Source organism: Chionomys nivalis, chromosome 13 (genome assembly GCF_950005125.1).
Source record: "Chionomys nivalis chromosome 13, mChiNiv1.1, whole genome shotgun sequence".
NCBI classification, from domain to species: Eukaryota; Metazoa; Chordata; class Mammalia; order Rodentia; family Cricetidae; genus Chionomys; species Chionomys nivalis.
This window is the reverse complement of record NC_080098.1, coordinates 57482441-57507306: the sequence shown is the minus strand read 5'-3', so window position 1 is coordinate 57507306 and position 24866 is coordinate 57482441. Positions and strand designations below refer to the sequence as shown.

General features: G+C 43.4%; 1 protein-coding gene across 1 annotated transcript in view; it reads right to left on the bottom strand.

Moving 5' to 3' along the window:
* The window catches only part of Tmem170b (transmembrane protein 170B), a 37989-nt gene extending 19388 nt beyond the window's left edge, over nt 1-18601 (bottom strand). The window contains exon 1 of the mRNA XM_057787443.1: nt 18146-18601. Within this exon, the coding sequence (XP_057643426.1) occupies nt 18146-18242 (97 nt within the window). The 5' untranslated portion in view covers nt 18243-18601. The remainder of the gene's footprint in view (nt 1-18145) is intronic.
* Nucleotides 18602-24866: the final 6265 nt, after the last annotated feature.

The window sequence follows — 24866 nt, the reverse complement described above, 5'->3', positions numbered from 1 at the left end:
CTAAGAGATCTAGGATCCCTTCTGCCTTTCAGTTCTCTTTCCAAGTCACTGCAGTGCCAGGCGACTGGCCTGTTCCAGGGTAGGGATAGTCCCTGCCTCTAGAGATTCCTTGTCAGGGAGATGTCCCACACAGGGATACCCCAAACCTCCTACCATTTTTGCCTCAGGCTGTCTTGGCGCTGCCCCACCATAGTCTCTGGCATGAAATTTATCCAAACTGGGGCTATCTCACTGTACGTTGGTTTGTGCTACCCTAGGTTCATGAGTACTGCATCCCTGCCCCCTTTCCTCCGGCTGTCTCTGTCTCTGCCCTTTCTCCCTGCTCACAGTTCCCGTGTGTGGGCAATCTCCTTGGTTCTCTGCCTGCCTGTATTTCATGCTTCCATCCAACTGCTCTCCCAGTTTCCCTGACTTGTTGCTTTCTTGGATGCTCACTCTAGTTTGCCTGCTTCCCTGGTGTTTGGTCCAGCCATGCTGGGATTCATGCCCAGCACATGGCTGTTCACTCCCTCTCCCCCAACAGCTTAAACTGCAGTCAGCTGTGTCCTCCACATGGCTCCTGCCCCTCTGCCATCTGCCCTTGTCAGTCCCGGTTCCCGTGCTCTTTCCCCTGTCCTGTGCTGTGATGCCATTGATTCATTCTCAAGCCCTTCCCTCCCCAATCTCCTTATTCCCTGTTCATCTGCTTTCCTGTCTTACCTCCAAAATGGCCCTTTGCTCCTTTTCCCCATCCTCAATAAACTTCTTGTTCCTCCTATGCTCTCTTATTGGCATACCTTTGGCAGAGCCCACCAAAAGGTACACACTTTGACTTTACCCAATAGGCTTCCTTGGCATTTGGTTTGGCCATGCAATGAGTCTTTCTGTGACGAATCTGTACCCTCTGCCTGTTCTGCCTGCTGGTCCACAGTACCATGCCCGCTCCACCTATACCAAGCCCACTCTCCTTGTTTGTTCCTGCCTACTCAGTTTCCTTCTGCGGTACTACCTTCCCCGGGCTCTGTGCATGAGGCACTGCTACTCTGAGCCCAGCACTGAGGCCCAGCCACCTGCTATGGCTAAGAACTGTCTTTACTCTGCTTTCCTATGCTGATTTACAGTGTTAACTCTTATTTTCAGATTTTTAAGTCAGTCAGCTGACAGTTTCCTAGGAAAAGTTTTGCTCACCTTTCTGTTGGAATGAACCGGCTATTCTGTGTGTATGTGTTTTGAATAATGTGGCCACAGTATGCTTGTTTTATGCCTGTGTGTGTATATGTACTTATTTTAAAATCTTAAAGGCTTATGACTCCTGACTGAAAATGCTCTGGGAAACACCCCATGGTTTGCCAATACCTTACAACATGTGGGCACGCGCCATTCTAACTAAGGTCAGAGACAGAGGTCATATGACTTCACCACCATCTTTACTAAGGGTGACCATGTGGACAGCCACCATTTGGGTTAAGCTAAAGAGAGAGTTCACTGCCATATTTATTAAGGGTGACCACATGCACTAGTCCTACCAAGGAGACATTAGGTCTCCAATATACCTTGGGTTAGGATATATTTCTGTATAATTTCTGTCCTACCCTAAAAACAAGGTTTATAAAAGATATGGTTTAAAATAATGCTGGTTCACTGAAATATTAAAAGGTACCCCTCTACATTCATGTACAGGGATGAATCTTGCTGGCAGCCAGATTTTGTAACCTAAAAGTAAATCCCTTGATACTGATTTAAAACACTAAATTGTTTATAATGTTATAACTTGGTTCTACCTTCTACAAATTAGGATTATGCTCTAGGTCTCAGGACCACAGCTGAAAACCAGAGACTCAAGCATTCCTTCTGCTCTTTTCGCTTTTACTAACATTGGTAAGCTGTAACTGACTGGGTAAACTGTACGTCCAGATTTAATTTATATGCTCTCAAAGTTAAGTCTAAAAATAGGCTTAACTTAGATATACCTAACAGACAATGATACCCTGATCCTCAAGCACCTTTACAGATTTGGGAGTATGTCATTTAACAAAAAAAGCTTCTTACGATAGAGGGGCATGCCAGCTCCTAGCAGCATCCTGTATCTCCTCCAAGAAGACGAATGGCTGCAGAAGAACTTCCAATTTCACCTGGAGGCTTGCTTTAAATGTGGCAAAGCCAGCCACATAGTGAAAGAAAACTGCCTTTTACCCCCTCCGCTGCCTAGACCCTGCCTGGACTGGACAACAGGACAGGGGGATCGATCATCCCATCCTGCCAAGACAGGGAGATCAATCCCTACTCCACAGAAAAGTCTGTCAGGCCTCCTGGGCTTAGCAGTTAAAGGCAAGTATTGCTTCTGAGACTTGGGTTTGCCAAAGGCCACAGAGAGACCTGGGATTGATGCCTAGGTAGCTGGAAAGCTGTCACTTCTGCTCAAATTTATTCCTCTCAGATTTTGTGGTGTTGATGACTAGGGTACCAGTTTAACAGTGCCCCCCCCCCAACTCCAAGGCTACAAGCACCCTGGTAACTCATAGGTTAAGTTTCCTGTTAAAAGTACAGACAGGTGTGCTTTGTTCATAGGTTCCAAAGCCCCAAATTAATAGGTTTCAGATAGAATTTCGGAGGTTCAGAGTTTTAAATTTCCTCTGGTTATCTTCTAAAATTGCTGGTGCCTTTTAACCCAAAGCCATAGCCTTTTTATTACGCCAACAAGATGTGAATCTGTTCGGTTGTTTTACAGACACTTGCAGGCTCCTGGAGAAGCTCTGCTATTGTATCAAGAAACCTGGCCTGATGAAAACAGTCTTCAGAGCCCATTTTGATCCCACCCATTTTAAAGCTCATTTTGCACATCCAAACCACAGATGGCCCTCCAAATATGCCAGTACCTGCACCAGCTCCTGGCACCTCACCACTGGTACTACCTCTCTAGGCTCAAGCAGGCACCCACCCAGCAACTAGAACCTGGCTTTCCAACAGTCCCAACAAAGGGCATATCTGCTCTCCTGCTCATTCACCCTTGCTTCTTTTGTACAACCAAGGCACTTCTCCATTCCATTCTTCCTGGCAGTTATCACCATTCCCATGGCTAGCTCCATTCATAGGGCTGAAGATAACTATTTTTTCTCCTAGCAACCTGCCTTCTCCATCTCCTCAAGAAACAGGTTCCTGAGGTCTCCAGAATGGCAGTTAACCAAATGCTTCTTCATTACACCTCCCACGGAGTGTGATCCCACCAACTCCCAACTTCTCCTTCCCCCATCACCCCATGCCTAAAAGAAGTAGCCAGACTTGAACCAGCACTTCTATACCCAAGGAGTCTGGGGTGTTTAAGTGGAAGCCTTACCAGTGTCCATATAGACCCAAAAAGGTTGGGATGTTGGGGATCCCTAGCTTGGGGCCTCATTCCACGCTCTGGTCTCACTCCTCCCATCCCAAGCCCCTCAAAAAGTTTGCCAAGCAGCAGCCCCTCCCCCCCAAAAGCCTGCCAAGGCTCAGTTCCACTCCAAGGGGCAGCTCAAGATCATACCTACAGGCTAACTAAAATGGTAGCCATATTTGCTACATTATTCCTTCCTCTCCTGCCCTGAGGGTCATCCAGGAGTCCTTTGCTCTGTTTATTAAACCTGGAATTATTAACTCGGTTTGACTGGCTTATAACATCAGCAGTGGTGGATATCCAATAACTGGGGATCCAAAACTTATCTCAGCCTTCTTAGTCATTTGCCACAGATAGGCTATCTGCAATCGTCATCTTAAACTAACTTCATCTGGATCACTGCAATGTGTTTGCTTACTTTTTTGTGAGATCCGAATTATAATTTGTTCCAGTTTTCAAACAAAACAAGAAATAGCCCTGCACCCATCTGTAATACCCCTCAGCCCTGGCTACCAAGTCACTATGCTTTTAACTTACTGCAAACATGGTATATGAGAAATCAATCTTGAGGCATCTAAAAAACACTGAGTAAAAACACATCAAAGAAAGGAAGACACTGGCTGATCCTGCTTGTTAGAAACCAATGAAAGACCGGGCATTAGTTATCAGATGGATAAGATGGATAATGGGAACAGTATTTTAGAGTCTTCACTGTTGAACAGAGTCTAAATTACTTCTGAACATTTGTACTGAAAATAAAGTTTTTAAAAATTAGGCTTTATTTCATTTTTTAGTTCATCAAAGGAGATAAAATACTCTATTAAGCTTTCTGCTCCTGGAAATTACCTAAAGCGCAACTTCTTCCCTGGAGGTAAGACCTAATCAATTACATCTCCATCAAATCCTCCCAGTTGTCATAACATGCAACACAGATGGAAACCACTACCATGGGCTACCATTACATAAGAGATGTTTACTTAAATATTCTAGTACTAGAATAAGACCTATCATCAGAAACACACTGGGACTGGAAAGAGCTCAGCTGTTAAGAGGGCCTGCTATGCAAGCATGCAGACCTGTGTCATGTCCTCACAACACGCATGCAGCAGGCTGGGTATATGGCATATATGCCTTTAGCCCTAGGACACAGACAGGAGCATGGCCAGGTCTTACTGGCTTCCAGGCTAGCTGAGAAAATATAAGCTCGCGCTCGCCGTTCAGGAAGAAAGTCTGCCCTCAAAAAAACAGTGATAGAGGAGGGCACTTGGTGTCGTCTTATGGCCCCCACGCATAAGCAGGCATACGTTCCCCTCAACAGACATGTATGTGGGTATATTCACACATGCATACACACATACACAAATAAACAGTAACTATCCTTTCTAATAAAAACTATGTATTTGACATACTTTATGCCTCAAGATGAAAAATCTGACACCTACAAAAGACAACATTTAGGGACTATTCATAATATTCAGCTTTATATAAATAGTCCCTGCAATATTTTAAAATAATCTAGTGTTCAAATAGGGTGATTGTAAGGTTTGGTTGTTTTTGTTTTTGTTTTTTTAATCCAGGGAATGCAAACATACAGAAATTGCTCCCACTACATTGCGTACAGCAGAAACTTCTGATCTTGTAATGTCGGATTACACTATGGGATACAATGCATTTATAATTTGGTAAGATCCCCTAGTTTCGGGCCAATAAGTGAATACAGCCTATGAGTCATGTCTGCTCCATGCTGTCTCTGAACAATCTATGGCTAAAAATAATTGCACATTCAAAGAAGATTGTTTAAAATCCAAAGAGGAAAATTTCATAAAAAATTCTACATGGACACCAGAATGCATACTCAGATCATCCATGGGTGCTATTGCGATACAATGGCAGACTAAGTAGCTGTGACAAGGATCAAATGGCTTACCAAGCCCCCAAAATTTAGTGAAGTCACTATTTACAGAACAGAAGGATTTGTTTTAGAGCAGTGGTTTTCAACTTGTGAGTCGTAACCCCTGAGGTTGAACAAGTCCTTCACAGGGGTAGCCTAAGACCATTGGAAAACACAGATATTTGCATTACAATTAATAACAGTAGTAAAATTATAGTTAGGAAGTAACAACAAAATAACTTTATGGTTGGGAGTCACCACAACAAAAGTATTAAAGGGTCGAACCATTGGGAAGGCTGAGAATCACTGTCTTAGAGGGCTGTGGAGTCTGGGTTGGTGCGGTTCCTGGGGTCTTGTGCCTTGTATATAATAATCACATACTGGACACTGGGTTCTCTAATGTTTTCCAGGTGATTTTCATGTATAGCCAAGCATGAGAAACCACAGCTCTAAAACATGATGTTCAAATCACACAACTGAATGCAACTGTAGAAACTGGTATGACCAAAGGCAAAAACTGTTGAGAAATGAGGAGTGTTAGAGGCAAAACAGGGAGGATTGGAATGTCAGAGAATCTAAACAATGTGCACTTTACTATGAAGATGGAAGGTTTTGGACAGCCAACTGAAAAATCTTTTAATTTTTAAATTTTGGACAATTTTATATGTGCATATAATTCATTATAACATCCACTCCCACTACCCTCTATCACCTCCCCCTTTACTGCTGACTCCCTTCTTCCCAACTACTCCCCTATTCTCATATTTATCTCTTCCCATCTTCCTCCCCCCCCTTCTCTCTCTCTCTCTCTCTCTCTCTCTCTCTGTATGTGTGCGTGTGTGCACACGTGTGTGACACATGCCTGCATGTAGTGTAGCCATAGCTCCTGTGTGTTCATGACTGTAACGGCCCCGCCATATCTGTATCTACTACATATTTTAAATACAGAAGTTACACAACCAAATTCAATTTTTAAAAACATCACTCTGGTAGATACAGGAAACTGAGCCTGGAGCAAATGGGCAATTGTGAGATGATGTCAGAAGTACAGAGAAAGGCCGGGTGGTGGTGGCGCATGCCTTTAATACCAGCACTTGGAGGGCAGAGGCAGGTGGATCTCTGTGAGTTTGAGGCCAGCCTGGTCTACAAGAGCTAGTTTCAGAACAGGCTCCAAAAGCTACAGAAGAACCCTGTCTCAAAAAACAAAAACAAAAAAACACACAAAAAAGTTAAGAGGTTAAGGCCTGGACTTGGCTATTTGGAAGGACCACTGGTCCAGCCTAGATGAGGGAACAAGAGAGATGTCATATCTGGCCTCCCAGATTTCTAGAAAGGACTAGTGGATAAATAAAACCATATGGATTACACACATGGAAAAGCATGTTTGGTCTACTTATAAGACTATCCAAAATGTGAGTGAGAGACGAGGAATAAAGAAAACTAAATGTAGGAAAAAGTCAAGTAGACAAAGTAGATACTACCTAACCTACATCTTTATATAGCTTTATTTTAGTTTATATATGGCATTTTCCCTTAAATGTAGCATCTACTTGGCCATACTTTTAAAACTATGTTCTCTCAAACAGTAACTATGAATCAGAATGTAGGATACAGAAAGCTAAAAGAACTATTACTCCCATTAAAAGATATATTGCAAACTCCAAACTTGGAAGGTCTTAGGTAACAAGGTCAGTCAAAAGATACCACCATCCCCATAGATGGGCACCATCTAGGAGAGTAATAAGCCAGATCTGTGTGTTAACTGTCAGCTGAGTAAAATAACAGAATGAGAAACTGGGGTGTTGTTCTCTCCTGGATGTGCCCTAGAAAGCCTGGGTGGAAAGTAGGAGGCTAAAGAAGCCACATGGTGATATAGATGGTGTAGACCAGATAGGTGATCACAGTCTGCCGCCCTTCAGCCACTGGGAGAGCAGCAAATCTTATTACCCTCTAGAGATAAAAATAATCTGCTGCTCAAGTATAGAGAACAGGAGAAGGAAAAATGTCTACCTTCAGGGGAAAAGCAAAAGACTGTCTACGAACCAAGAATCCTACTCCAAGCAGAGGTCAGTTACTGCAGAAGGCACCAGAAACACCTACCCATAGAACAAGCATAGACAAAAGCCAAGTTAGACCACCATGGTTGGAAAGGCAGGCATGCTGGGAAGCCTCTACTCCCAGTTCCCCAGTATACCAAGCATGATCAGAATCCCCACTATAAGCCTAGCACTGGGTCACAAACAACAGCTCAGCAGTGAGCAAGTGCATGATGGGTCCCCAATGCAGGCAAACATCAGGATGACTGAAAACTGGCAACGGAGCACTGGCCCGAGACCAGCCCTGCAGCATCAGGTCCCATGTCCAGCACAAGTCAACAGTGGCAACCTCTAGAGAACGTGAAGAATGTGGTATGGCAAAGGTAACCACAGCAACAGCCAAACTCAAACTCAGCTCAACTCTTGAGTAGTGTGGATGACTGCTGGTCTTTGCCAGTGAAGATTATGTATCTCATTTCTATCTTGCATCCAACAATAAAAACTAAGACACACTCAAAAACTGGAAAACCCTCTTCTGAGAGATACAACAATCAACAGAACCTGACCCAGATGACAGTCTGCAAAGTCACCAGGCAGCGAGATTTAAGAGCTAGTTGGAAACTCTTAGAGTTAAAACTTCTACACAGAAGTTGAATAAAACATATTAGATAGAAAAAACATGCCTTCAATGGGCTCATTAAGAGACTTGAGGCACCTGGACAAAGAATTTAGGTACTTAAAGATATACCAAAAGAAATTAAAACTAAGACAGAAGAAAAAATACAGTGGAAATAGAAGAAAACACCCAAGAGTTACAGAACTCCAACAAATAACTTATGTAATTGGGATCCCAGAAGAGGCAACAGGAAAAAAAGATATTTGAAGAGATAGTCACCAAGAGTCTCAGAATCCAAAGTCAGACGAGTGGTGTTCCCTCCACAGCAAAATTACTGAACCAGAAGCCAGTATCCTCCACAAGAAAACCAAAGGGAAGAAGACAGCAAGCAAATACCTATATCTAGCAAAAATGTCTTCAAAAAGCTAAGTCACAATGCAGATTTTTTTTATTTCTTCTGCTTTTTATTTCTTTTTCTTCTTTTTGTTTATTTTGGTTTTTGGAAGGAAAAATTAGGAGATTCACCTGTCAGCACTCCCATGCTAAAACCATGAAAGGAATTTCTTTGGCCAATGGCACCATTGTGAAGGGCGACTGCATGAAGAAGGAGTAACAGATTAAGCACAGATACAAATCTTTCCATCTATCACTCAAGATGAACTCCTGTCTCCACCCTCTTGAACTGTCCTTTAACATACAAGCCTACTTAGATCTCTAATAGCTCTCTGCTTTTGCTTCCTAGAAGACAAAAACCACTAATTTTTAAAGTCAGTTCTGGCACCTTCAACAACTGCTTAACACACCGCCTTTTAAAAGTTATGGCAATACTGTTTATTACCCACTTAGGCTAAATTACCCTCTTGCTTGCTAATTATATAATTTCAAAATCGTAAATTACAATATGCAGCATCAAACAGTAAAAAGGAATCTTTAGAAAAGCAGGATTTTTCATTTACAATAATCAGTTGCACTTGCTTTAAAATGCTCAAGTTATTTAAAGTAACTTAAAAACTGCTCTACATTAAAGCTACAGCAGTCTTTCATTCAGAAATGCAATGGAATAATTATTTACAATCCAAATCTATATGAAGGTAGAATAGATCAACTACAGAAAACTTCAATGTTATTGCTTATATGTCCTCAAGCTACTTACCTTGAGGGCATATAGGTGATGCTTAAAAAAAAAGTAGTCATACTACCACATGATTTTTAAATCAGACACTGACCTAAAAGCAATCTTAAAAATGGGTAAGATTTTGCAGTCTCATCATATAGGGTTATTAATATTGAAAGCTAAAAATGAACTTCTTATAGGAATAGCGTAACTTCTAATAAAACTCCACACATAACATGTTACTCAAATTAAAACTAAAACTAAGTATAAGACCACATGCATGAATGGCAGGTCAGGAAATAAAGCCACAACCAGAGGCCAGGTGGTAGTGGTGTGCGCCTTTAGTTCCAGAACTCCAAAGGCAGAGGCAGGTGGACCTCTCTGAGTTCGAGGCCAGCCTGATCTACAATATTGAGTTCCAGGACAGCCAGAGAAATCTTGACTCAACAAATCAAACAAACAAACAAAAAAAAAAAAAACCATAAGAAACCAAAAATACAACCAGAGACACTCAGCAAGAAGTGCTCAGGTGAGACACTACGGTCCCAAAGAGGCAGTGGCATCACAGTGTGATGAAATCCACAGCAAGTTCAGAACTAGAAGGAATCTGGAGATACTGAACTCAGGTTTCCAACCAAGGTAAAAGGGAACAGTTCAGTCCTAAAAGCTACAAAGTCGTCATAAAACAGCAAAGATTTTTCTTGCCTTTGAATCTCATCCTACAAATGAGTATACTGAAAGTCTAAGGAAGGACTGCTTGAAATGTTATAATTCAAAGATTAATGAGACCTTTATTTATAAATGAAAAATTGTTCTGGACTCCTAATATTTTCTCAACTTTCCTTAATTCTTTAAAATTTCTAAGTCAGTTTTTCCTTAATATCAATACAATACAATCAATATTACTGTTATCATCATCATCTTGTATTTTTGTTGTTGTTGCTGTTGTTGTTAGACAGGGTCTCTCTACATAGCCCTGGCTGTCCTGGAATTCACTTAGGTAAATGAAGCTGGCCTTGAACTCACAAAGATCATTCTGCCTCTGATGGGATTAAAGATGTGGTGTGCATGACAAGATCAATATGAACATTGACACTAATGTTATAGGGAAAAAAAGCAAGGTCTGGGAGATACATGCTTGTCTAATGTAAGACAGATTGCAAGGTGGAGAGATGGCTCAGTGGTTAAGAACACTTGCTGCTCTTATGGAGGACCCGGGTTCACTTCCTAACACCAACATGGTGGCTCACAACCATCTGTAACTCCAGTTCCTGGAGATGTGATGTCCTCTTCTGACTTCTCGACACTGGGCACAATGACAAAAGTCAGATTTGTGACATAGATTCTTCTGACTCCACATGCAGACACAAATCTAGAAGGACCACAGTTAGCTTGGCGTCAGGAAGATTTAAAACAAACTTCAGTTACAGATTTACAGACACTTTAAATATTTAATTCTATATGCTTTGGATTTAATGAAACTACATGACTTAGAAATTTTAAATATATGCCAAGTGTGGTGCCTTACATTTTTAATACCAACACTCGGGAGGCAGAGGTAGGCAGAGTTCTGTGAGTTTGAGGCCAGCCTGGTCTACAAACCCTAATACACACACACACACACACACACACAAACACACACACTATACATTAACAGGGATCTTTATGGCTAATGATTATATAAATGAAGTATTTTAATATATTATGGTACTATCCTCAAATATTAACTGTTCATATGGAGAGTCTGTCTACGGTCACCCTACTCCACCGCATTAACTTCCATCATGTTACAGAACAGTGAAGAGCTCATTCCAAAAACTCTTAGTAGTTTTTAAGCATACATTCCCATTTGCTGAGCACTCTATGACAGAATCACCCAAGAGCAGCTCTAAAATCCTTGAAGACCCATACTTTATACTTGGACTGGACCCTCATTGCTGTATACCCAGCCCTAGTGGTTCCCCATACGCAAGCAGGTTTAGAAGCAACTACTTCAGCCTGAAGTTGTGCATGACAGAAGGATAAGTGCAATTTGAGGATGCAAACTAGATTCCTATTTCTGAATTAAAGAAACAAAATCTTTGCTTGACACACATCCAAGGGCATCACTCCTGTTAGTGTACTATGTCTGGAACACTCTATAAGCAGCCGTCCTGCCCTCACTACCTACCATCACATACACAGGTCCAATCTCCTCCTTTAGTTTTCTTCAAAATCCTACTCCTGGTCCTTCCCAAAGTCAACAAGCCATCAAGAAGCACTTCTGAAAGCGCCCAGTCTTCCAGGACCATTTTATCTGTTTATCAGCACGTACCACAACGGCCAGCACAGGGCTTGCAGTCAAGTCCAGATTCGCTCCTGGAAAGGCTTCCCATGGCTACTCCGTCTAACTGTGCACGCCCAGGAGCCTCCTTTCTTACGGCCTTCTGTTTCTCTGGGACTGCACGCCCTTGCTCTCTCTGTGCTGCCACTATTCCTCCCTCTGAAGACCGCAAGCCTTCCTGCCACCTGCCACCTGCCACACAGATGTGTTTGTGGAAGCTGTCTCTCTGGTCCCAGGACAGTCTACAGAGAACACAGGCCCAGCTGACAGGTGGACGGGAGCACCCAAAACCAGCCTACTCCGGAAGAGCCTGTTCCTTGTTCTGAGCTTCAAAACGTGAGAGTAACTGTAACTCAACATTAAAGCAGTTCAAATCTGTAAGTTAATGCTCACTGCAAGAGACCTATGAGGGGATCACCAGGTGCAATTTACCTCTGAGGAGATGACACGTTTGCTGAACAGCGATGATTCCTCAAGTCCTGAGCCACGTCTCTGCAAGATGTGTACCTACCACATGGGGCATTAATCAACTAAAACACATGAATGTTCTTAGAGCCCTGTCCTGCTCACTAAAAAGGTTTAGAAAAATGTTATATTCTACAAAGAAAGTTCTAACATGGACATGTCCACATTCTTAAAATTAAAATGCTAGACACAAACTGTTTTGTGTAAGAACGATCTAAGTCATGGTGAATTACGAAAATATGAGACAAATCAGCGTACTCTCAAGTGCTCAGGACAGCTCCTCAAGGGAAGGGGCAGCAACACAACCTGTCAGTTGCTCAAACAGGCCAGGTCTCCAAGGCTCTCACCTGGAAGTCACACGTTATCTTCTTTAGTCCTACAGGAAGTGCATATGTGCTCCTAGGTTACACTCTAGGGCTAGGCATTTAGTCTCTGGTAAAATCTGGCTTTTCCTACTTCCCTAAATTTTAGGGGAAAGTTTCTTTAAGCTGAGTCTTCTTAGTTCAAGGTCAAGTTCACTAAATGAAATTGAGAGCCTCTCCCCACCCCGCCCCTCTTTTGTTTTCTTTTTCAAGACAAGGTTTCTCTTTGTAGCCCTGACTGTCCTGGAACTCGCTTTGTAGACCAGGCTGGTCTCGATCTCACAAAGATCCACCTGGCTCTGCCTCTACCTCCTGAGTGATGAGATTAAATGAGTGCACTACCAGGGCCCGGCTAAGGTTAAGGAGACCTCTTAAATGTGGTGCTGCTACCACTGTGCAGTCTATAATTAACTATTATTGGTTAGAGAGGTCATTAAAATATGTAATTGCCCTATCACACCTTAAACACTCATACACAGCGAGCTAATAAGTTACAGAGTCACTAACTACAGGGAAACACATGGGAAGTGCTCTGTATAGCTCTGGCACAGAAGCTGGTGGATGAGTTAAGATTTCTCTCCCCATAACTATGCACAGTCAATGCTCACCTCTCAGGCAATGCTTGCCTGCCACACCTGACCACTTTTAATTCTGGCTCCCTTCCCTAGACCAATTTCCCTTCCTTTCCAGTTCGGGGTTCCTAAACAGTTACTAATGCACAACATCTCTGACCTGTCTTTACGATTAGCTCACTGTCTTGTGGCTAAAGAAAGCGAAGATAAATGAAATTATGCTATATAATTAATTATTAAAAAGTCAAAAATCAGATATTCTTTAAATGAGTCCGCAGTACTCCAGAGAACAGGGGCTTATGTACAGTTCCAAACTAACGGAGTGGAAGTGAAGTGCGAGCCCAGGGAACACCAAGTTTGACTTTTCAAAGCTTACAGCCTCCTGTCAAACACACAGGCGGGCCTTCTAGAACGATGCATGCTACAAAACACAACCTGCCTGCACTACTGCACTTACCACAAGAGTAAGAAATACCAATCATGTGCTTCAAAAGCAGTCACCTGTGCGATCCCGCACGCATACACTACACAACACAGCATGTAGGATTAAAGCTGAGTTTACCAACCGAGTAACAGCAGCGATTTCTGACCACTCTCGACAGGCCTGCCTTAGTGAGGGAGTATAACCTATCAGTGAACACAGACTCACACCAAGGGAGCCCCAGCTACCTGAAAACAACAGTGAAGGTGTTCACCACACCATACAGATAGGAACCATTTCTTCCTTTCTGGCTGACATCAACTATGAAACTCTAAATGGAAACCAGCACAGTATGTGTATGACTACTCTGAGAGGAAATGGGTATCGACAGAGAGACCCCAAATTACCAGGGGTTCAACTTACAGAGTTTCAATTTTACAATGCTGTCAGCCTATGTCCACCCAACCACTCTCTCTGTTCTCCACTGTGTGTGCGATAAATGGATGCTGTGTTAGATGACTTCTAGCCAACCAGGGGACACTGTAGCTCATTTTAGGTAGGTTAGGCTAAGTGTTGGTTTTGGTAAGACAGATATATTAAACATACTTCCTATTAGTAGGTTTTTTTTCATTACGGTGGGTTTATCAGACTATAACCACATCATAATTTGAGGAACCACTGTGCATACATATACATGTACATACAAAATGAACAGTATATATATATATATGTATATATACACACACGCACATATATATGTATATACAGATATGCCTATAAGCTTTTATTCTTCACCATATATTGGACCCAAGGCTCTCAACACTTATTACTAGTAAGAGAAGAAAGGGTACACTTGCCCCCCACCCCATTTTCTGCTCTCAAAGAGGAAGTGGACAAGCCTAAGTGGATAGCATCTACTTTCCTCCCAGGGCTCAGTAACCCTTCCCCTACCCCACTATGTTTGGCCAGCAGTAAGGACTTGCCTTTTCTAAAGTAAAATTCTTCTCTAAATCCTTAGTAACCAAATTTGGATCAGAATACAAATTGGAAGCCAAATCAGTTAAGAAAAGCAAAATAAAGCAAAAAGATACAGCTAATTATCGGGAGAAAAACCAAGTTACAAAGCTGAAAAGGTAACAACAGTATCGAGTCCAACTTCAGATTGAGGGGTAGGAATTTAGAATACATTCACAGAAAAAGGTACTTGTGAGTGAATGAAGAAAGAAAGGAAGCCATTCATCTCTACTAAGCTAAAAAAAAAAAAAAAAAAAAGCCTATAACCTATTCAGGGTTAAGCAAAGGAGGAATCCTAAATACTACATCCAGAGGAAAGTGTAGACACACAGCGATTGTGGACGGTGGTCACCTAGTGACAGACACAGGATTTGGGAACGGTTTGTTCTCAGAATCTTCATGTGAGTGTCTCCAAAAGAGGGAAACATTAAACAGCTGACCAAACCTTAGAGGATTCCTATCACTAGGAATATAATAAATATGGGTCACTAACTTTTACAAAACAACAGCCACTCAGAATATTAGAAAGCATTGTTTTTTCAATAATATCTAGCATTTTTCAGCATCTTCTATTAACAGAACAAATCAGTAAACCATCATTCAAAAATCTCAGTTTCTATGGTTTCAGCTACCTGTATCACCAACCATCCAAACACACCAAATGGAGAATTCTAGGAACAAACAAGTCACACTTTTAATATTGCTGGCCATGCTGAACAGCACGGTGCCATCTCATACCGTCCTGCTCTGTCTTACTAAGAATCAGCTCTGTCATCTCCCTTATCATGCTGACTGTTAGCTACTGGATAGCCAGCCTCGGTCTTGCAATGATTGCGTTCAAGTAGCCCATTGTTTTACCTAATAGCATCAGAGCGCAACAGGAGTGCCACAGTAGTGACAGTGTGTAGTTAAATTTGTTCCAGCTTTAGTGTGTCATGATTAAGCATCTTACTGCACCTAACAGAGTAAACTGTATCATAAGCACACATGTTAAGGATTAGATACTCTCTGTGGTTTCAGGAAATCTGGGGAGAGGGCAGGGGTGAAGTGGGCTGGAGGGTAGGGGTAGAGGAGGTGTCTTGGGATGTATGAGGCCCAGCCACTGGAGATACCTTTCCATATTCCCTGGCTTCGACAAGTATGTGCCAGGCTAATCGTTAAGTATCATTAGATTTACGTCTTCTCAGACCTGCCCAGGTTAAGCAGCTATGTGGGACAGAAAGGACGGCAGGGAACTCAGAGCAGCTCCCACCCTGCCTCTGTCAAACATCTCTCAAGGCAGGCTGCTAAGACAGACGGGGAGTTCAGAAACTCTAAAATTCTCAGGTTAGGATGCTTCTAGTTCTTCTTGGTTTACGTTTATTCCTGTCAAAGCAATGCATACATCAGATTGCTTTCCAAAGGTCAGACTCCTGCCTCTTAGACAAAATCCTAAGAGTAAAATCACATTGCTTGTCTGTACAAAGAACAGAAATGAGAGCTTACTTCCCTCTTATTTGGTATTTAACTAACCCAAATTCCCAATACCCAGATTTCTGTAATTCCTTCAGCCATAATCCAAGATACCCTGGCTTTCTACTATGCTTCTTTTCATTATGCTTCACTTACAAGTTTGCTATGATGCCAACTACGCCTTCTGAATTAACAGTACATATTACAATTGTATTAGCACCAAACAGAAGTTTACTCTCTGCTTCAACGTCTGTATCTGTAAAGAAACACAATCTCCCAAAAACTATTGAAAATATGAAATAAAGAACATGGAAGCCTGGGTACCAAGCACTAAATACAACTGCGCTCAATATGCATTTGCGTGTCTTCCAAGTGTGTGAGACGAGTGCCTACAAAGACTGCCTAAGCACCTCATTACACTTTAATGACACATTTATTCCAAGAGACCTAGATGAAATGCAATGCAGCAGCATGTTTAAGTCCTGCATTAGGTACTATTTCACAGTCTAACTTCAATAAACATGGATTCAGCACTCACAGTGTGCCAGATTCTGGTGTGCTATGACATGAGAATTCCGAAATGATCAAGACAGTGGCCTTGCTTTCAAAGCACTCAAACCAGAAGAGACAAAAATTTAATGCAATTAAAAACAGAAGTAGGTACAAGGAGCAGAAGTAGAAGGATGAAGCAAGAAATTCACACTGCTTGATGAAGCTAATACAGAGCTATGGGAAGCGCAAAGAGAAGGCATTCTGTAGGCAGGTTCGCACTGAAGCCCCATTTGCTCCCTATAACTTAGGGTAGTTTAATCTGCCTGAATTGCTTGGTATATAGCAGAGTTATTAAGATTAGAAATTCTATACAGAGAGAGCAATCCATAAGAGACATCCAATAAATGGTGGGCTTATTGCCTTGGGAACCGTGCTTGCTTGCTCATTTTAAACAGACCAGGCTTTACGTGGCACAGTAAACTGCATCTCTTGACTAAGCCTCAAGCGACATGCTGGACAGCTACGATCCCATGTGTGCAGGACACACAGAACCTCAAGCTGTCATTTTCTATAAGCAATTATTAGGCTCACACCAGAGATAACTGAAGCTCTCCAGGATTGCTACCTGCTATTACTAATCAAATGGGTGACTTGTGGAGCGGAAAAGCCATCAAAATAATGAGTGCCTTAAATGTTTTAAAAGACTGCTAAATCTTGCCTACAGACCCACACATCTACACGTACTCTTAAGACTCCCTGAACCAACTTTCTGTAAAATATCTTGAGGATCCAAGATAGTTATTAATATAGGTAATATATATTCTTATTAAATATATCATTATTCATTAATAAACAATTCTTACTTTGGAAATATGAAACTGTGGATAAATACAAAATCATAAGTAAGATAAAGAAGTCTATCTTGAAATGATCTTTACGTGGATTTAACTTTTCAGAACTATATAAACATGCAGCCAAGAAGACTCTGCTGGCTCCAGAGTTCCTCCAGTTGTGTAGTTTCCGCACAGAAGGAATTAATATCCTAAAAATTGTCCTGTGCTCCATAATTCCATCACACTTTTCTCTGCGAACATGTGAGCCCTGTATCATGCCAGATTTTACCTATGAATATATGCATATGTATACTATGTGCTTTTAAGTTGATATCACAGATTTGAAATATTAATGTTCACTTGGAGTTAAGACATTTTAAAGAACTGAGGGTTTTTTTGGGGGGGAGGGGGTTGTTGCCTCAGAAAAGCAGACGTCCCAGACTCAAACTGTTAATCGCTTTCCTGTCAGTATTGCTCTTTAGAAGGTATTTAAAATACACAGAACTCAAGAGTATAAACATTTCCACATTAAGAAAACCAAAAGTTTCTTCCCAAAGCAAGCCTACAGATTAAATGAAAATATTCTATGTACTAAAGCCTCACTCCAACAACCACAAACTGATGCTATAATGTAGCGCAATTCAATTCCCAAACACCTGATTACTGAAGGGAAGTACACTGAATTCCCAAATGTCACAAAAGCAGCATCTTGAGGCCAGGAGACACAAACAGACAAAAGGAAATTGGTGAGAAGACAAGACAGCTGCTCTGACTGCTCTAGACCTGGGCCCAGCCCCTGACCCACTATAATCTACTTAGTCATCTACAAAAAAGAAACGAATGGTCCAAGCAAACAGATCACCGTGAGCAGGGAATGGAACTGCTGCATTTGGTTTGAGATCTGTCAGCAAGAAAATAAGCTACACCAGGAAAGAAAGAATAAAAATGATCGAAACTGCAAGTAGCAGATAGAGAGACAGAGAAAGAGACAGAGAGACAGTGTGTGTGTGTGTGTGTGTGCACGCGCGTGTGTGTATGCGGGGCACGTGGGGGGGGGGGGGATTAAGTGACACAAACGTGAACTGTGATCCAGTCTGGACACTGACGCGACTCGCGCGTGCTCCAGCGGCTGGCACAGGGCCGAGGGTTCGGATGCCCAGAACACGCGTGGAGTGGGTCCCCACCGCTCCCTCCGCCCCGCACATTACCCGTGAGGTTCCTCAGCACCGTGCCATGGGCCCAGAGACTCAGGACCTGCTGCACCGACAGGTTGATCATCGAGTGGTCGGCGCCCTCCGCCCTCATCGTCCCCGCGGGGCGGCAGCGGGGCGCTCCGGGGGGCGCCGCTCGGCGGGTGTCGCAGGCAGCGTCCTCCCCGCCGGGGAGACATCGAGGAGCGCGGGAGGGCGAGGCCTGGGCCGCGGGAGGCACCGCCGCTCCCGCTCAGGGCCCGCGTCGCGCCGCGGGGGCCCGCCACGCCACGAGGCTCAGGTCACGCCGTGAGGCCCGCGCGGACCGGCAGCCGGCAGGGGCAGGCCGGAGGACGAGGCTCATCGCGGGGACGCGCGACAAGGCACCGGCGCCGGGCCGCGGCACCTGCCGCCCGCCTGCCGCTCGGCCTTAGGGTCGCCGACACTCGAGGAGCCGCCCCCTCCGCCCGCGACCGCCCCGGGAGCGCGCGTGCGCGTGCCCGCCCCTCTGCCCCGCCTCCCCCCGGTGAGCGGCTGCGCACGCGCACTGCCCCGGCTCCGCGTGCACCGCCCGCCGCAGCCTAGAGCTCGGGTGGCCGGCTGCTCCCGGCGTCCGCCCGCAGTGGGGCGGAGGGAGCGCCTCTGACGTCACTGGCGCCACCGCCGGGACTGGCTGCTGATTGGGTGCTCCGAGGGTCCAGCCTCCACGCCCCTCGCCCCCGGCCGGACTGCGCGCCCCCGAGACCCCGAGCGGGCGGGCGCGCTGGGCCAGCGTGAGAGCGGTGCGCGTGGAACGGGAAAGCTGTCAGGTTGTTTTTGTTGGTTTGTGTTTTTGTTTTTTGAGACGGTGCTTTGCGATTCCAGATTCCTCCCTCTCCGTGAGGGCGTCTGCGAGCAACTTTTTGCAAAGGTGGAAATGCCAATGTTGGGGTGTTTTTATTTGCGGGCTTTTCTGAAAGCGAGTCCAGTGACCTGGTTAAGTCTCTTCCTTTGCTAAATCCACTAAAACAGAAATAGATCCTCTTTATCATTTTAACTAGCCTTCCTGCGGGCAGTAAGAACTTGATCTCCCGTGGCTGCAGGATCTGAAATCACGTACTGACGCAAGCAAGGCCCAGCAGGTGTCGGAATCCTCCTGGCCAAGGTTGGCTCTAGTTCTTCCTTTCATCTACAACTGTCTTACCACACAGGCCTCCCTGGTACTTAAACTAGATCAACCCCCCTCTCCCTGCCCTTCAAATCCAAGGTCAGCCTCAGAAGCATCTTAAGTCCAATTATGCTGATGGCATTCTTCCTTGAAGTTTGAAACGTTTTAATCTGAAAAATAAAAATGTGTTTGCAAAACATGCTCGTCATCCCATTCCCTTCATCCGACTCCATCTTTTTTTCAAACGGTCTGCTGATAAAGTTTTAAAGAGGGAAGTGAAAAAAAAAAAAAAACCATAGCTAAAGCCATCAGGTGTATTTGCCCGGATGCTTAAGAGTCAAGTGGTCTACGTATTGTTCTTGGTGAGCAATTTAAAAATGATAATACTGCATATGCAGTTTTATATTTATGTATACTTTTCTTTTGATCCCACAATATAGAAAAATGAAATTAGGGGATCATTAATAGGGATTTAATTAAAACCCACTGTAATTTAGAGTTTGTCAGCTGAATTAAATCTGTTACTTCAGAGATTATAGGTTATCTGACATAAGTGAAGCTTTAACATTCTAAAAACTGATTTTGAGGAATTAAGTGATTTAAAGAGGCTTCTTTTCTAATTATATTCTTTTTATTTTCTTTGGAGCAGCCACTCACCAGTCCCTCCCTAGCATTAAAGTTCAGAATGGGAAGTTACCTAATGATGTTGCAAAGGGATTTGACATTATTAGCGAATATGAACATTTAGTGACAGGCTTATAGCCAAGTCTTGGAGCATTTCATTCAACTCTCCTACGATAAGCTTTAGGCTATTGGAGTCTTTATAATTACAGTGTTATTTAAAATGCTGTAGCATGCGTTAAAAATACATAATGAAAACATTTTGAACCTAGGGTAGTGCTTAGCATAAAATGCTCCAGAAATATTTGTTTAATAACTAATTGACTTCATAGGAAACTTATCATTTTTCTTTTTCCATGCGTTTTCTTAAACTTATATCCAAACATTTATTTTAGACAGTTGAGGCATAATGAAATATAAAATACTTAAAGCAATTTCACAAAAAAAAACCTTGTATCAAGATAAATGGTATTAAAATGACGTATTTTTTTTAAATACAAAAATCCACAGTGAATAAAATACCAAATTCTTTAAATAAAAACAGAGTCCAGTCTTGCACTTTTGTTACCAGTCAGCTGGCTGGAGCCCTTCTGCTGTACCCCCATAGGAATGGTGGGTAAGCAAGGAGCCGCTCTTCAAGAACTGTTCTCTGGCAGCTTGTGTATCTCTAGGTATTTGTCAGGAGGGCTGCCCAGCTGCCGCCGCCAGCTCCACCTGTTACAGCCTGGAGCTCTGCCTCTTCTGTAACTGTCAATGCAGCTGCTCCCTTGGCTGCCTTTGCGGCTCAGCCCACCGACCACTCAGTTCTGCTTCTTCTTCTGCCATTGCCACCCCTAGTGTGATTCTGTCATTGCTCTCATTCTGTTCTGTCTGGAGCCCTATCTACCCTACTCAAAATAGTTTTTGAGTTCATTAGTTTTATTTATTTATATATCCTTTTTTTTTTTTTTTTTTTTTTGGCAATTTGACACAGCCTAGAATCATCTGGGAAGAGGGAACTTCAAATTAAGAAGACACTTCCATCTGACTGCCTGGGACATTTTCTTTATTAATGACTGGTATGCGGAGAGCCCAGCCCAGCCCGCTGTGATCAGTACCAACCCTGGGCAGGTGCTCCTGGGTTGGATAGAAGAGCAAGCTGAGTGAGCTATGAGGAACAAGTCAGTAAGCAGTGCTCCCTCATGGTCTCTCCTTCAGTTCTTGTCTCCAGGTTCCTGTACTGCGTTCCTGCCCTGACTTTCCTTCTGGGATGGACTGTAAGATGAAACAAACCCTTTCTTTCCCAGATTGCTTTTGGGCATGGTGTTTATCACAGCAAAAGGAAGCAAATTAGGACAGCAAGGAAAGATTTCTTTAGAGAAGCCGTGGACAGTAGCACCGGACACTGTCTCCTAGACAGCTTACAGAATGAACCAGAAAAGCTGCTTAAGTAGCCAAAGGAGTGTTTGCAACAAGCACAGAAATCTCTCATGCTAAGGAAGATTATGGTTGCACCGGGTACACAATAGTCCTTTTTGTATCAGCAACAACCATCCTACCACTAGGCTGCCAGGAACAAAGGTTCCTCTAGTGGAAATAGCTGCAAGATCAGCTGGAGTTCCCCCAAAGACTGTACAGAAAAAGAATAGGGCAACCTGTCTGCAGCCCCTTTCCTGAGGGCATGGATTGTCCCGTACGGTTGATGCTGGTAGACTGGCCGACTGCTTACCTGGCAGTCCTTTCGCTCAAGGCCAACAGGGCAACAAGGGAGAGTTGACACCTGCCAAGCGGTCAAACTAACCCATCCCCAACATCTTCGTTAGTAGAAAACAAATGCCAGAAAGAGAGCCCACGATAAGAAATGAACACTAATAGTGTCCTTAGTGTGTTTGAAGAATACTTTAACAGCTTCTGACACCTGCCTGTCACCTCATGGAGAGCTTGGTCCCCTCTCTGTCTCACACAAGAATCTTTCCTCCAGTAGGGGTTTACTACTTAGGTAACCTTGGGAAGGCAATGCATGTCTTTTAACTTTTAACTTTGTTGTGAGCTCCTGTAGCTTTCTCGTGAGTCCTTCTCCCGGCTTCCCCCCTTCCCAGCTTCCTTCCAAGGAAATGCTTCCTGAAGGAAATACCTAGACAACACTTGTGGTTGGCTCTATGATTGTTTCTGGTAATGTCTGTCACCGTAACTGATAAAACTGCTCCGGTGACAGTGTCGGTTGTCCATTCACCCCAAGCAATCTAAAAAGCACACATCTCTACTTCCTCATAGCTGTTCTTCTCTTTTCCCATCCTCTTACAATAGATTGTACATTCTGTCTGCTCTTACAGCTCAAGTGTCTGCGTTCTAGCCCCAATTTAACTGCATTAGCCAAAGTGAACATTTAATTGCAACGGGCTATTAGCCTCTAAGCTTCAGTTTCATTATCTGTGAATTTTAATATTTCATATGTATTTCATATGTTACCCACTGTAGAGAATATTATTTCCTTATACTTATATTTCTTTTTTTTTTTTTTTTTTTTGGTTTTTCGAGACAGGGTTTCTCTGTGGTTTTGGAGCCTGTCCTGGAACTAGCTCTTGTAGACCAGGCTGGTCTCGAACTCACAGAGATCCGCCTGCCTCTGCCTCCCAAGTGCTGGGATTAAAGGCGTGTGCCACCACCGCCCAGCCCTTATACTTATATTTCATTGCAGTATTCTTGAGATATTTTGAGGACCAGGGTCCTTAACATTTGGGTCCTTCAACACTCAGAATGGAATCTGGATCTGTAAATAACAGAAGGTGCTAGTTTTTATTCCTGTCACGTTTACATATGGATTTTTTTTTTTTTTTGAGGACAGATGAAAATTGCTACCTTGTAAATATCTCTTCTAAGAAACAAGCAAAAGGGGCTGGTAAAGGAGCTTTTTGATAGGAGAACATTACATATATTTTCCTCCTTTGACAACTGTCATGTATTCATGTGGCTCAAAACGCTCACCATATGAAATGTGTGCATTGAAAATGTCCTGCCACCACTGCTCCCCAACTGCTCACTGCTCCTCACCCAAACACAGTTCCGAGGTTCTTGTGACTTATTCCCAGTTTTCAGCCAGGTTAAATAACAGACAGTTATAACAGCTGTAAAATCTGAGAAAAATCAGCATATGTAAACTTTATCTTTTTGCCATTTTCCACCTGGTTCTGTGGAAACCATGGATCTGATGTTAAACACATACAACCGACCCGAAAACAACCTCAGCATAGACCATGCTGTGTACTGACTCTCTGTATCTCTCCAAATTGATGCATTCTCCCGAATTACTAGAACATCATGACAGTGGAACACCTGTGATTGGGACTGATGCTGTTATTAGAAAAGTCGAGAGAGATGGTCTCTCATCTGTGTAAAATACAGCAACAAGGTGCTGATCTGCAACCCAGCAAAGGACCCTGAGCAAACATGGAGCCTGATGCCACCCTTCTCTGTGATTCCCAGCCTCCAGAACCGTGGAAAATAAACTAGTTAAGCTATCCAGTCTGTGGCCTTTGGTTTAGCGAATACTCACATAGCAGAGTAGCCGAGCCATAAGGTGATGTCATGGGAAAGCTCTAAGTGTCCGTGTGAAGACTGCAATCACAACCCACAAAGATCATTCTGAGCTTGCTGTAGCCTGCCTCAACCTCATGGACTATTTGCTTTAAAAACAAAAGTTTGGGGGCTGGAGAACTGGCTCAGCAGTTAAAGCTTCTCTCTCTCGGAGAACCCAAGTCTGTTTCCCAGCACCCACATCAGATGTCTTAAATTGTCCCAATCTGAAGTTCTGAGACATTCAACACCCTCTGGCCTCTGATGGCATCTGCCACATGTACCTCCACTTGAATAAGTAATCTTCAAACAAGAAGTCAATACTCCTTCCACAAATGAAATACAGAAAATTAGTACCAAAAATTAAGGCGGTTGCTGTGTAAACTCGACCACGTCCACATAGCTCTGAGCATTTGGAGCAGATGTGTGGGAGGAACGAGAAAGAGTTTGGAGGTGTGAGCTAGAGAAGCTCTACAATGCTGCAAGCGATGCTTGCTGGTCCTTCTGGGGCGAGTTCAGAAGAACGCCAGCAGATGTGGACATGCGCTCCAAATGGTCAGAGGGTTTCAGAGGTGAACAAGGACTCTTACCAAGAACGAGGCTAGACAGCATTGCTATTGTATACTAGCAGAGAATCACACTTTGCCAGTGTCCTGAGGACTTGACTGTGGCTAAACTCTAACGCACTAATTGTTTGGCAGAGGGCATTTCAAGACAGGATAGTGTTCAGGGCATGTCGTGGTTACTGTTAATTGCTCTTTTCCAGGTCTGTAGTAAGAGAAGGTGGCAAGTAGAGCAAAAAGCTATGAAAGCTGCGGCTTGGCAGGGAAAACAGCCTGGCAGGAAAGGTTTGAGTTGCAGCAAGGCGGTGGGAACGCAACTATGACTGTTAAGGGCCTTTAGTTCCATTACAAAGAAACCTAACAGTAGGAAAGGTCCCTGGCAGTAAGGCCAACTTGTGAAAACTCACATTTATTTTGAAGGAATGGTCTTAGGCTGACAAAATCATTGAAGGGACTCCTTGTTCAAAAACGATCACCTAGAAAAATGTTTTACCAGGGTCCACACACAGAGGCAAATGAAACTGTGCTTCAAGGGGGCCAAGCATGCCTAGAGCCAACAACAGAGCTTGATTGCATGCACCATTTGATACAGTTGTGCAGGCATGAAACACGCAAAAGTAAGGGCATCACAAAGGATTCCAGGAAACCCCTAAAGCCCACAATGTATGGCAAGGTCAGATGCCAAGCAGGAAGATCCCACAAGGACACTGTGTGAAGCTGTGAAGGTGAAGATTAAGTGTTTATGGAGACCTAGTTAGGATGTTGCTGATGTCTATCACGCAAAGTTACAATCCTGGGAGTGACATCAGTCTAAAAGACAGGATATTAGGGTATAAGCAGTATTGCTGGAAAGTCA